Source organism: Diuraphis noxia, unplaced genomic scaffold (genome assembly GCF_037042655.1).
Source record: "Diuraphis noxia isolate RWA-SAM2 unplaced genomic scaffold, SU_Dnox_SAM2 contig0003, whole genome shotgun sequence".
Lineage (NCBI taxonomy): Eukaryota > Metazoa > Arthropoda > Insecta > Hemiptera > Aphididae > Diuraphis > Diuraphis noxia.
In genome coordinates, this window is record NW_028301713.1 from 19495162 (window position 1) to 19510142 (window position 14981).

At 34.7% G+C, this 14981-nt stretch overlaps 1 protein-coding gene across 1 annotated transcript; it reads right to left on the minus strand.

The window, feature by feature from the left end:
* Positions 1-1364: 1364 nt before the first annotated feature.
* On the minus strand, positions 1365-6602 carry LOC149056972 (uncharacterized). Its single transcript, XM_089223253.1, has one exon. It carries the CDS (start codon positions 6600-6602, stop codon positions 1365-1367), a length of 5238 nt encoding a protein of 1745 aa, XP_089079379.1.
* Positions 6603-14981: the final 8379 nt, after the last annotated feature.

Genomic DNA, 14981 nt, shown 5'->3' on the forward strand with positions numbered 1-14981 from the left:
GATCTATCGAATAATTGGACATACTGAATTACCCAAGAATAGTAAATGATAAACTGGAAATATATTGTGACAAATTTATTTTAATCGCAATTTCACAGATAACTATTTAAAAATTAAAATGGTATCGCCACATAATTAAATCTGATTACCACTAAAGACCAAAGTATACCTTGAAAGTTCGTGACTGGTAATATGATTTTAATATCATGCAGAATGTAAATTATCAATACCTATATTTAGGCACAGAACATTAATTTTATCTAATTTAGGTGATAATAATGCGTCACTATTTAAGATAGTCGTATCAATTATCTTTGTTTCGGCTGGCACGCCCAACAAATAACTTATCAGGAGATTGCCAACAGCAGGAATTAAAATATGGAAAGTAAACAAGCGAATACCAATATGACAAATAATTGAATAATATTTGAAATACAGATAATAATACAAATGAGGTCTTAACCTATGTTAGTGATAATATGGTCACAAACGACCACCGTAAGTACAAAATACTATACTAATAATGTAATAGTATAATAATAATATAATAAATTTCGGATCACATGCGATCGTTATAATAATAATTTAAATAATAATATAATTCAACAATAATACGAATACAGAACGATAACAATTAATATCATATAAACATCCCGAAGTGATAATAAATATACACAATGATAGTACGACCTGATACCGTGGATTGCAATGTGTGAGTCGTGGTGGAACCGCTGGACCAGTTGCGTAATAACTTGTCGACGTAGCAATAATGACGGGCAGCCGGTGATAATACTAATGGCCAACACTCACGTACTATAATAGTATTTTCGAATATGTCGAGTCGCGTTGCGCACTTTGCGGACGAGCGATGATCATCGACTTAATACATAATAATAATGTAAACTTTCGCACTGCGACGAGGGACGGGCGAATAAGTACGTTTACATACGGCGATATATTTGCACGGCAATAATACCAAAAAACAAAGCGGCAACGGACGACACGCACACGTCGTCGCGGCTACGTCACCTGTACTGGTCGAGTCGAGAGAATACGCGGAGTCGCCGCCGCCGTGACCAGTCGGTCGACAGATAAGCTTATCGGGCTTTTGGTGGTGGACATGGTGTGCAGGTGCATGCATTGATTGTGGCGTCAACATACTCCCCCCTTGGAAGACTAAGGATCTTCCAAAATGTGAGCGAGGCGTAACGAAGATGAATATTTGAACAAAAACATAATACATAATAAAGTATACAAAATTATACAAAATACAAAAATTACACGAGGTATCAGTTTACAGGATAGGAAAGACCCTTGCTGCGTAGGAATAAACAAGGATTTTTATCTTTTTTTTTTTTTTTTAATCAATTGATTGGAAGACGAGCTAATTTGACCACGGGCCGCTTGAGGGTGCCATCACTGGTGCGGACAGTTGCTACCCTCACAACTCCATCTTCGCCGGGATGAACTGCTTCGACACGTCCCATTTTCCAGAATGTGGGTGGCAAATTTGGAGACTGAACTAGTACAAGATCACCAACTGTGACGTTAGGTTGCGGGTGGTGCAATTTTGATCGGACTTGCAATGATCGCAAGTATTCTAAAGACCAACGTTTCCATAACGATTGGTGAAATTGATCCAACAGCTGCCATCGGTTGAGACGGTTTATCGGAATCTGCGTCACGTCGGGGTCAGGCAGCGTGACGAGAGGTGCACCTATGAGGAAGTGACCTGGTGTTAACGCTCGTATATCATTCGGATCTGACGAAAGGGGTGTAATTGGTCGTGAGTTCAGTATGGCTTCTATTCGTTGAGTTATGGTGCACATCTCCTCAAATGTTAACAGTTGGGTGCCAATTACTCGTTTCAGGTGGATTTTCATGGACTTAACTGCTGCTTCCCACAATCCCCCGAAGTGGGGAGCAGCCGGTGGGTTGAAGTGCCACCTACACGGCACAGCATTTGAGACAAGGTTTTGTGCTTCAGGATCTGACCACAACCGACGTAATTCAGATGCAGCACCTTGGAAATTGGTACCACAGTCTGAGTATATCTCTGAAGGTATTCCTCGACGAGCAATGAAACGGTGCAATGATGCAAGGAATGCCGAAGTTGTGAGGTCAGAGACCACCTCGATGTGCACCGCTTTTACAGCCATGCAAATGAAGATCGCCACATAACATTTTGTAGAACGGGCATTCCGACGTTTGCCTTCCTTGATCAAAAGTGGTCCCGCGTAGTCTACACCGACATTCGAGAAGGGTCTCGATGGACACACTCGTGAGGATGGAAGATCGCCCATAAACGTTTTGACAGTTGACGCTCGATGTCGTGTGCAGGTAACACATTTGAAGATAACGTGACGAATAACTGATCGACCTGACACAATCCAGAATTGAGAAGACAACAAGGATGCCACAAGCTGAGGTCCAGCGTGCATACCAATTATGTGATAATATCGGATCAATAGTAACGTTAAAGCGCTTGACTTTGGCATTAGCACTGGATATTTGAAATCTTCCGGTGCGGTTGAATGGCGCAATCGTCCACCTACGCGTATGATTCCAGATGCGTCAATGAACGGGGTAAGACAAGATATCGACCGAGGTTTGATGGACGATGACGAAGATGACATACGCTTGAGTAACTGTGGAAAGTGGATGCGTTGTGTTATTTGGACGAGCGTCTGTAGAGCATCACGAAGTTCTTCATATCTAAGGAATCCTGTAAACATAGGTGGATGGTCGTCACATTGATGTGCGGGCTTTCGCTGGAGTGACTTGTGGCGAGTCTTGACGATGAAACGTCTCATGTAAGCAATGACTCTCTTTAACCGAGTCAATGATGAGAATTTATCAAGCCAGTCGTCATTCGTTGTTGATGTAACAGTAACGTGCAATGTCTCTGCCACGGTTTTCTGTTCAGGTAGTTCAGCTATGGGAATTTTTTCATACTGTAGTGAATTCCAAGTATCAGGTGACTGTTGCACGAAAGATGGACCATCCCAGTATAAACTGTGTTCTAATGCTTCAGTAGGAAGTAGGCCACGTGACACACAATCAGCTGGATTTTGCATTGATGGTACATATCGCCACTGACCCGAAGGCAAAAGTTCACCTATCTTGTTAAGCCTGTTCGTAACAAATACCTTGAATGTAACTTGCTGAGTTGTTAGCCAAGACAACACCACTGTAGAGTCGGTCCATGCATGAATCGAGGATATGTGAGTGATTGACGACAATGCCTTTTGTACCCGATGCAATGTTTGAGCTAAGAGCAATGCCCCGCATAATTCCAACCTCGGAATGGAAAGTGACTCGTCCAGACGACTGTTCTTTAACGGTGCCACCTTCGACCTTGCTGTAAGTAAATGTACTGTGCCAGGTTTTGAAGTATACGACAATCGCATGTAAACAACAGCTGAATATCCCTTTTGTGATGCATCGGAGAAACCTAGTAGCTGCACTTCAGTACACTGTTCAATTGGAATATGTCTCCTGATTTTAACTTGTGAGACCGAAGGTAATTGTGTGGAGAATGAATTCCAGGAAGAAGCTAATTCGTCGGGGATTGGTTGGTCCCACTGGTAAGCATTTTTCCATAAAATCTGCATGAAGCACTTAGCCCAAAAAGTGATAGGTGATAAGGCTCCGAGTGGGTCATAGATCTTAGCTATCACGGATAGAACTGAACGTTTCGTAGGTCGAGAGACGCATGGATCACTATGATAACTGAATAGATCATTTGCCGGGTCCCAATGTAACCCCAGAATCTTTATGGAACAATCATCCTTTGGGTCGAATGACAGTTCCACAACTTGATCGTCCTTTGGGATATTTTGCAGAACGTGTGGACAGTTGCTTGCCCACTTTTTTAACTCAAATTGACCTTGACCTAGCAAACCGATGAGCTGTTTCTGCAACGTCACGATCTGTTCGACTGAGGCAGCTCCTGTTATAATGTCATCGACGTAAGTTTGACTAGACAAGACTCCTTGTGCAGCTGGGTATTTAGAACCTTCGTCCAGTTCCAATTGATGCAATACACGGATAGCTTGAAAGGGAGAAGAAGACACTCCGTAAGTAACTGTTGACAATGCATACTCCTGTATTGATTCAGATGGATCGTTGCGCCATAAAATATGCTGATAGGAGCATTCCGCTGGTGACACTTGTATTTGTCTATACATTTTGCATATATCTGCTGTGAGCATATATACATGAAAGCGACATCGTAATAATAGATCTGCTATGTCACACTGCAATTTGGGTCCGGTAAATAACAAGTTGTTTAATGATGATCCAGAGGATGTAGTGGCAGACGCGTCAAATACGACTCTTAGTTTAATTTTTCCGTTCGCTCGTTTGACGACTGCGTGATGTGGAATGATGTAGTTTGCGGGAGTTTGCGCAAGTTTCATGTGGCCAAGTTGTAAATACTCCTTCATAAAGGAGTTATATTCCTCGTATATGATAGGATCGGCTTTTAATTTACGCTCCAAGTTATAAAATCTTGATAGTGCCATTGACCGGGAATCACCAAGAACAGACGGATCGGTTTTAAACGGAAACGACACTGAGTACCTCCCAGACGGATCTCTGGTGGTGGTACGACGGAAAATCTCTTCGCACTTTTGTTCTTCTGTAAACGGGTTAGGTAAAACCACAGGCTCCTCAACTTCCCAAAACCGGTTCAGCAATTGTTTGAGTGACGGTTCGGTTGTTAATGACAGTGATACTTGCGATGACGGAGCGCTTGAGACTGCCGCGGCTCCAACAATAATCCAGCCTAATGTTGTCTCGAATGCAGAAGGCCACCCTGGTGTATGACGTACATGATAACCGTCTTTGAAAATGTGGTTGTACACGTCAGCGCCTAGTAAAAATTCAATTTGCCCTGGACGATCGAAATTCGGATCTGCGAGCTCCAGATCCATATACTGGGTTCGTATAGATAAATCTAACACTTTCGAGGGCATCATCCCAGTGATCTTTGACAATAGAACGGGTTCACAAGTTAGCTTTCGATCTAACCGCATGTGTGGTACTATGCTGCACAAGACTACACCTTTTGCCTGGACTACGGGGCTCTGTGACAGTCCGACTACGTTGATTTTACGATTGCACCGAGTAAGACCAAGTCGCGTCGCGCATTTTGTTGTTATAGCAGATATTTGTGATCCACAATCTATTAATGCACGGACTGGTACCCACTGTCCTTGTTGGTTGCACATCCGAATAACAGCTGTGCCCAAAACACTCAAATTGCCGCTGCTAACGGTACCAACAAATGACGTGTCATCGGTGCTTGGTAGACTACCAACGGGGGGTGCCGACGACGATGGAACCGCGGGTGCATGGTTATTTGAGTTAGTGCCAGCCTGGCGCTTTCGTGATTCGAAGTGTAGTAACGAGTGATGTTTTCCGGAACAGGTTCGACACGAATACTTCGACGAACACGTGGAAGCCGTATGGGTACCACTGAGACAATTTGAACACATGTTGTTGGACTTTACCAGCTGAAATCGTGCTGATGTGGTTAGTCCCCTAAACTTCTCACATTTGTATACATAGTGTGTCCCTTGGCACGCATAGCAGTGAGGCTCGTGCTCCTTGGTTGCGGCCAATAACGAAGATCTTGAAATTACAGGCTTTCGGCGCGTGAAAGCTGTAGGTTTCCTTTCGACGTTTGTCATCGAACTATTTTGTAAGATTTTGCACCGAGATTGTATGAATATTAATAAATCATTTAGAGTGGGAAGATCATGTGTACCTTGATCAGCCTCGAAGAGGCGTTTCGTCGAACTATCCAGGACGCGCGACGCTATATAGAATAATAGAAAACCGGACAAATCATTCAAACCTAAAGCGTCGATCGCTGCTGTGTTCTCTTTAAATACATCTAAAAAATTATTTAAATCAGTCAGCGATTCATTTTGTATGGGAGAAAATCCGAATAACTTATCCAAGTGCGCGTGAAGTATAAGACGCGTACTGTCAAATCGATCATGCAATGCGTTCCAAGCGACCTCATAATTGGGACCAGTAAGAGGGACTGAACGTACCACAGTACTCGCAGCTCCAGAGACTGAAGCAATTAAATAATGAAACCGCTCAACACTGTTAAGATCTGAATTATCGTGGACAAGCGATGTAAATGTGTCACGATAAGACCGCCAATTAATTATGTCACCATTAAAATGCGGTAACTTAATTTTTGGTAAATTAATGTGAGAACCTGATCTGGGTACCGTATCCAATTTACAACAGGCCACAGCACCCGCCACGGCTTGTATTGAATAGTATTGTTCGGTGACAATAGTTTCAATGGTACTATGGTCTCGTACGAACTCCTCAATCCGCCCTAGCTCAACCAACTGGTCCATAACGTCCTCCTGATCGTGGCGAAAATTCGACATGAGTGTTTCCAAATCCCGTGTACGCGCATTGAATATAGGTAATGATGACGGATCAGACTCAACTGTCTTCGCTAAGTCGAACAAAATCAACATCTGATTGACATACTTATCTCGTTTAACAATAGCACGCTGTAAAGATCGCTCAAAACGTTCCTGTTGTTGTTGTTGATCTGTTGGAGCCATCGTGAAACATTAATACTGTATAATAAAATAGAAAAACGACAACGATAATATGACGTATCTAGATGGCCATCACGATGCTACCATACAACAATATAATAAATAGACTTGAAACAGCTATGAACAGTAAGATTATGACCAAATTCACTTGTTTTATCGAATGGTTACGTAATTAATTAAAGTGGACTGTATTTTCGATATCCGGCTCGAAGGACCAATGTTTCGGCTGGCACGCCCAACAAATAACTTATCAGGAGATTGCCAACAGCAGGAATTAAAATATGGAAAGTAAACAAGCGAATACCAATATGACAAATAATTGAATAATATTTGAAATACAGATAATAATACAAATGAGGTCTTAACCTATGTTAGTGATAATATGGTCACAAACGACCACCGTAAGTACAAAATACTATACTAATAATGTAATAGTATAATAATAATATAATAAATTTCGGATCACATGCGATCGTTATAATAATAATTTAAATAATAATATAATTCAACAATAATACGAATACAGAACGATAACAATTAATATCATATAAACATCCCGAAGTGATAATAAATATACACAATGATAGTACGACCTGATACCGTGGATTGCAATGTGTGAGTCGTGGTGGAACCGCTGGACCAGTTGCGTAATAACTTGTCGACGTAGCAATAATGACGGGCAGCCGGTGATAATACTAATGGCCAACACTCACGTACTATAATAGTATTTTCGAATATGTCGAGTCGCGTTGCGCACTTTGCGGACGAGCGATGATCATCGACTTAATACATAATAATAATGTAAACTTTCGCACTGCGACGAGGGACGGGCGAATAAGTACGTTTACATACGGCGATATATTTGCACGGCAATAATACCAAAAAACAAAGCGGCAACGGACGACACGCACACGTCGTCGCGGCTACGTCACCTGTACTGGTCGAGTCGAGAGAATACGCGGAGTCGCCGCCGCCGTGACCAGTCGGTCGACAGATAAGCTTATCGGGCTTTTGGTGGTGGACATGGTGTGCAGGTGCATGCATTGATTGTGGCGTCAACAATCTTAAATAATATTGTTATGTGATATTTTGAAAGATATGAATGTTGTAAGATTATAGTAGAAAATAGAATAGAATAATAGGTATAATTTTACAGTACGATTTAAGAATTAAATTAATTAATTACATATCTATAATCTATAATCTAAAATCTTATAACTTTTTTTTACAGTACAAAAACTAATATCAAATTAATGTAGGTAGTCAGTGGCGTATTTTGTATGTTTTTTTGGGGGGTGTCCAGATAACATCGGTATATACCTACTTATTTGTTAATTGGTTGCAATATTTCTCTGTTTTACATTTACTACCACCAAGTTCATAATATACTCATCAAATATTGTAATGAAACATTTTTTATTTATTTAATTTAAAAGTAGTAATGTTTATGTAATTTAAATCATACATGTATAAAATACCTACTGTAAACATAGTTTTAAAATTTAAAAATAAAAGCAAATAATAATAATTTTTAAAATAGAAAATAATAAATACACTTAAAATTATTATACAAAGTAATTTAAATAATAAATTCAAGACGCCTTTTTTTTAAGCTCAATTCCTTCAAAACATCATCAGTAGTAATTTGTTCATTTCTGTGAATCGATAACATGGCCAAACCATTTAATCTCTTCTATAATAAGTAACACAGACACATGAAGGCACGGAGCCGCAAGATAAAAATATAAATTGCATGTATACTGTAATAGGATAATAATAACATAATATTATTTAAACATATTAATAGGGTAAAGTAGGTAGTTATTGGCACTGGTGTAGTTATTGGCATAGTGAATTTGTTTTGCTGATAAATAAGTGTTTTCATCTTTTAAATTATTAATTTTTTTTTTATCAATTGGTTAAACTGATTAATTTTCGCTCCAAAAATTATCAACATTCTATGATTGCTGATTAATATTGAAAACACAAAGACAAAACTACGCCTCAGCTCGCCGTGGAAACAAGTAAGAAATTAATTATTTTCGTAATATATTTTGGTATTAATTTAAGCTTTTATTCCATTGTATAATAGCGTTAAATGTTAGTGATATTATTTAATGAATTTTAAGAATATTTAGAATGCAATCAACAAATTTATTTAATCAATTTTAATTTTTAAATTTGTTTTTAAAGAAGTTGGCAATAACTAGTATGCTTTTTTCATGATTTTCAGTTATTGTCATGGCCTGCCAATAACTGAATCAACATTAAAAATACATAATTACATTATTGGCATTAAGATTTATCAGAATTGTCTATATAACCAAATTGATATTTTAATTAGACTATAGGTAGATACCTAATTTATTACTATTTTAATCAAATAATGCAGTTATTCATTTACAATGTAAACTGCTTTACAGAGATGCCAAAAAAATCAAATTTATTTTCTGATTTAAATCTGATAGAAGCCATAAAGGCAGTAGACAATGGAATTTCTAAAAAAGCTGCTGCCAAACAATTTGGAGTTGCTAGGTCAACTCTACAATTTAGAATAAAACATAGGGATAAAGAAACATTTTCATGTGGACCTTCAAGTGTTTTGAGTGTTGAAGAAGAGAAATCACTTGTTAAATGGCTTCTAGATTGTTCTAAAAAAGGATTTCCTAGGCGACGTGAAGATCTACAACAGAGTGTTAAATTGTTTTTGGATGACCAGGGAAGATCTAGTCCGTTTACTAATAATTTGCCTGGTAACTAATTATAAAGTATATTTTAATTAGTAGGTAATTATTATACCTATATTATAAGTAAAGTGTGGGATATTTCATGTCAAATAATTTGAACAAATATAAATATTATGTAGGTACACTAAAAAAGTAAATTTGTTTCTATAAAAATAATTTTGTTTAATAAACAAATATAAAAATGGAAGGATTTATTATTTTAAGTAATTCAAATTTTATACTTACATGTATAAGCCTTTAATAGGTACTACCTAAGATTACTTATCTTCTTTATATTTTTATGTATCAATGAATATTATTTTTATAATTTTGAAAAATAAAGTATTCAGTATACCTATTGAATACCTAGGTACTGTATGTCATGTATTTGATACCACTAGCTTAAATTAATTTTTATAATTTATTTATTTTAGGAATTACTTGGTATAAAGCATTTTTAAAAATAAATCCTATAATTTCACAAAGAACCAGTGAGCATGTGACTTCTGCTAGTGGAAATGTGAGCGAAGAAAATATAAAAAAATGGTTTAATGACATTCATGCATATTTATCTGATGAAAAATTGGTAGATATTTTAAATGACCCAGAAAGAATTTTCAATGGTGACGAAACTGGTTTTTCACTCTGCCCTAAAACCAAATCTGTCTTAGGCCCAAGAGGGGCTAAAGATATTTATGAAATCGCTAAAGGGAATGAAAAAGAAAATATTACTGCCATGTTTACATTTAATGCAGCTGGTCAGATGTGTAATCCAATGATCATTTATAAATATCAAAGAATACCTCAAAATATAATTGACACAATACCACCTCATTGGGGAGTTGGGCGGTCAGATACAGGTTGGATGAAAGCAGAAGTTTTTTATGATTATATAGCAAATATTTTCTACCCGTTTCTTGTTGAAAGAGTTGCGGTGAGAAGGGAGATTAGAGGGCTAATAATGGAATTGAGATTGGAATTGAAATTAGATAAAATACTGAAAATATGAGTGAGTGAAGAATTATCTTCAATTTTCGTTGCTTCGGCATAAGATTTGTTTTTGAGTGATGGTTGAGTGACCAGCGCCTTGACGATTGGAGCGTCTGGGAGCAAATTTTTTGAGACGACGTTGTTGGTAATTTTTGAAGAGGAGCATTTCTTAGTATGGATATTGGTAAGTTCTTTGTAAGCAGGGCAGCCGTTATAATTTGCCGTATGAGCACCAGACCATAAGGCACATTTTGCGGGTAGATCTCGGGACTTGGTACAATCTGAGGTGAGATGAGTTTCACTGCATTTGATGCAGCGAAGAGTGTGTCTGCAATAATGCCTGGTATGACCGTACTGCTGGCATTTTAGGCATTGGGGAGGAGAAGGGGATTTCCTGGGTTTTTCTACAGTGATAATGAAATTTAGTAATTCGGTTAAATTAAAGATGTTTTGACTGAATTCAACTGGCTTGAGGTTCACTGAGAACAGTGATAAGGGCCTTTTTATAAAACGGTTTTGTATTGTGCGAACACTTATGACAGAAAAGCCGAGTTCAGTTAAAGCTTTCTCTATATCAGTAGGTGCGATAGAATGATGCAAATGCCGAATAACCGCTTGGATTGGAGTGTCACTAGGTAGATGGAAAGAATGAAAATCAAGATCGGTAGCCGTGAAGTATTTCAACGCCTCAGTATACTTAGTACAATCACCAATTTTTTTTATCATTAGAAAGTCTTTTGTAGATTTGAGACTAAACCCATCTCAGTCCAATATAGATGTAATCGCATTCCTTAGTTTGGGGATATTATTTGATGATATTTTAACAAAAATTGGTGGAGACCTGTTCGATTTCGTGTAGACCGTTGACGGAGTGTCCGTAAAAGTGTCCACGTTTCTTGGTCACGTTTCTGCGATGGGAGGAGGACTGAATACTTCTGGGAGTTCATCCACGGAGAGGAAAGAATATCTATTTGGTGTAATAAATACTTTTCCTTTCTTTTGATCCAACTTGGTGGGCGAAGAAGTAGATGATAAATGTCGTTTGGTTAAAACGTTACGAGACATAATTGGATTGTTATATAATTATGTCATGAGATTGTAATAATCGTATTAAACGCGAGGACGATAAATTGCGATAACGCAGGTACGCAAACACCGTAAGTGTGTTCACTATGAAGGCTATCGCGGAACTGAATAATAACCATAATGATATAACGTATAAAAAAATACAATAATTAGTTTAATTACTAATTACATCATACATTTAAATTATTTAATATTGAACTATTTAACTATTTAAGTAATAACAATAACTAATAAGTGTTATGCAGCTGGCCACATGGTTTACAATTTACATTTTACTTTGAAAGTTTGAACCACGATTTAAGATAGTACTAACTTAAACCGTGCTTTGAACTTTAGTTTTAGGTGGTTTTAGTATCAGTTTATCAAAACTGATTGGTTTTCCTTGGGTCGTTATAAATACAGTCGATTAAACCGTGGTCATAAATAATTGTAAATAATGATAAAGGTATCGCCAAATATTGATAATATTATTATTATTGTATGGTAATAATAGGTATATGCATATATGCATCGTAATTATATCATAATATTGTCATGTAATGAAGGCAATGGAGGGGATCCAATACGACAGCCAAGGTCATTAAAACGTAGCTTTTTTTGTAAAATTAGCATATTATAGGTGTAATAAGACTTTCAACTTATCAGGCACAAAGTACAACAGTTATCAATATTGTTACCTATTAGTTAGTACGGTATCGAATTTATCAGTTATGGCTCCAGAACTTTACAAATGAAGAAATAGTATAAACATGCTGCATTTACTGACTATGACACGTCCTGACCTCCTTCAAACACCAATACATTGAGGAGCTGTAACTCGCAAACCAATTCAACGAAATATAAAAATGTTGACGCATATATTTATAATAAAAATAGTTTTATTAATTCATGATATTTTTATTATAATATGTTACCATTTGAAAATCAAAAGTTAATAGTGATTTCACCAATAAATATAAGGGTGAAAAAAAATTAAAATATCATACAGTTTTAGAAAAACATAAACCTAGAAGTTTAAAAAAAAATAAGCGGGTAAGTCATGTATGTCGCTCTGATGTACAGTAGGTTACAAGTGGGTTACTGTAATGGATGGAATTAAATTTGAATCCAATGATATTATATCATTGTATACGAAAAACGATTCTGAGCGAAGACGGTTTATCTGTCTAGGATATACGAGTATTATAGATTATTAAAAATTTTCAAATCTTAGTTTTAAAAAGAAAAATTTTTATGAATTTCTAGTTTGAAATAATTTGCGAATTTTCGTGATTTTTACATATGTTGTCAAAATTCAAACTTTGAATGCTTGTAAAAAAAAAATTGTGACTACGCATTTATTTTATTTTTCAATTTTTATTGTAAAAATATATTATGAGCCTTGTATTAAATTTTCAAATCTTAGATATAAAAAGAAAATTTTTTATGAATTTCTAGCTTAAAATAATTTCTGTATTTTCGTGATTTTTACATAATATGTTGTCAAAACTCAAACTTTGAATGCTTAAAAAAAAAATTGTGACTATGTATTCCTTTTATTTTGCAACTGCTATTGTAAAAATATGTTAGGAGCCTTGTATTAAATTTTCAAATCTTAGAATTAAAAAGGGAAACTTTTATGAATTTCTATCTAAGATAATTTGAATATTGCCGTAATTTTTACGTATTTAGTCAAAATTTGAACTTTAAATGCTTATAAAAAAAAATTGTGACTATATATTTCTTTTATTTTTCAATTGCTATTGTAAAAATTTATAATGAGCCTTGTATTAAATTTTCAAATCTTAGAATTAAAAAGGAAAACTTTTATGAATTTCTATCTAAGATAATTTGAACATTGCCGTAATTTTTACGTATTTAGTCAAAATTTGAACTTTAAATGCTTATGAAAAAAAATTGTGCCTACAAATTTTTAATATTTTTTAACTTCTATTGTTACAATGTGTTAGAAGCCTTGTATTAAATTTTCAAGCTTTTCTACCGAATAAATAAATTTTTATCGATATTTATAGAAAAATAAAACTAATAAAGTTGAAAAATTTAAATGTCAGTAAACAGCTCAAAACAAATCTAAATATTTTGAAAATTTTATAAAATATATAACACGCCTATATAAACATTCAGTCAAAATTTCAAGTTTCTTCGATCATCTGTTTTAGAGTTACACCAAAATAAGGAAATCGCTAAAAGTGAAAATCCAATGTTGTAAAAATTTAAATTTCAAATGCTCATAAAAATTTAATTTGAATTTCAGGTGGAATTTTTATTTGTGATAAAGATTGAAAAACTTGTAAGGAATCTTGTATTAAATTTTTAAATCTTAGATTTAAAAAGAAAATTTTTTATGAATTTCTAGCTTAAAATAATTTGTGAATTTTCGTGATTTTTACGTATTTTGTCAAAATTCAAAATTTGAATGCTTATAAAAAAAAATTGTGACAATGAATTTCTTTTATTTTTCAACAGCTATTGTAACAATATGTTAAGAGCCTTGTATTAAATTTTCAAGCTTTTCTGCCTAACAAATAAATTTTTATCGATATTAATTTTAAAAAACTAATAATGATCGAAAATTTGAAATGCCTATGAATAGTTCAACTTAAGTCAAAAATTGCATGGTGGATAGAATATACTTATATAAACATTCGGTGAAAATTTCATGTATCAGTAGAATTTAAATTTTGAAACATAATAATTAGGGTAGAAAAATCATTTGACCTTAAATTGATAAAGAGAACTTAGTTATAATATATTCATATTTATATGTCTATTATCAAGCCATGCATAGAATTAAACATTATAAACACAGTAGTTTAAGGTTAGTTTTTAATTATAATAGACTATAAGTTATATCTAACAGTTTTATTTTTAAAAACATTCGGAAAATATAGTGCAGATATTTAAAAAAAAAATCACATTTCTTATTAAAATTATGTTGGATAAAATATAAATTTAAGATTAAAATTTAAACATATATAAGATACATAGTATTAAACGTTTGAAAATATATTATTATTTAAAATTAACTCAACTTACTTAGCTCTATTATAAACAGAAAATACCCGATAGTATATAATGAGTGTATTAGGTATATATTTTATAATAATAAAATATTAATCAAATGTTATGATTAATGTGGAAAATCAAGTTATTTGTTTGAAATTTTTGAAATGAATTTTCAAGTTTTTCGGTAAAATATAAGCTTTGAAACATAATAATTAGGGTAAAAAAATAATTTGAACCTCATTTGAAATAGAGTTCTAGGTTATAACATAGGTATTCATAATTATATGTCTACTATCAGGCCATGCATAGAATTAAACATTATAAACACGTAGTTTAAGGTTAATATCTAATTAAAATAGATTATAACTAACAGTTTTGTTTTTTTAAAAACTCGGAAAATTGAATGCAGATATTAAAAACTTCTTATCTATATTATGTTGAATATTATATAAACATTAGTTTAAGCTTTAAATGTATTAAAGATACATATTATAAATCGTGTGAAATTATATTATTATTTTAAATTACATCAACTTACGTTGTACTATAATAGACAGAAAATATCGGATCATAA

Bases quoted from the DNA above. Each gene is read 5' to 3' on its own strand.
- LOC149056972 (XM_089223253.1), bottom strand. From the start codon at position 6,602: ATGGCTCCAACAGATCAACAACAACAACAGGAACGTTTTGAGCGATCT.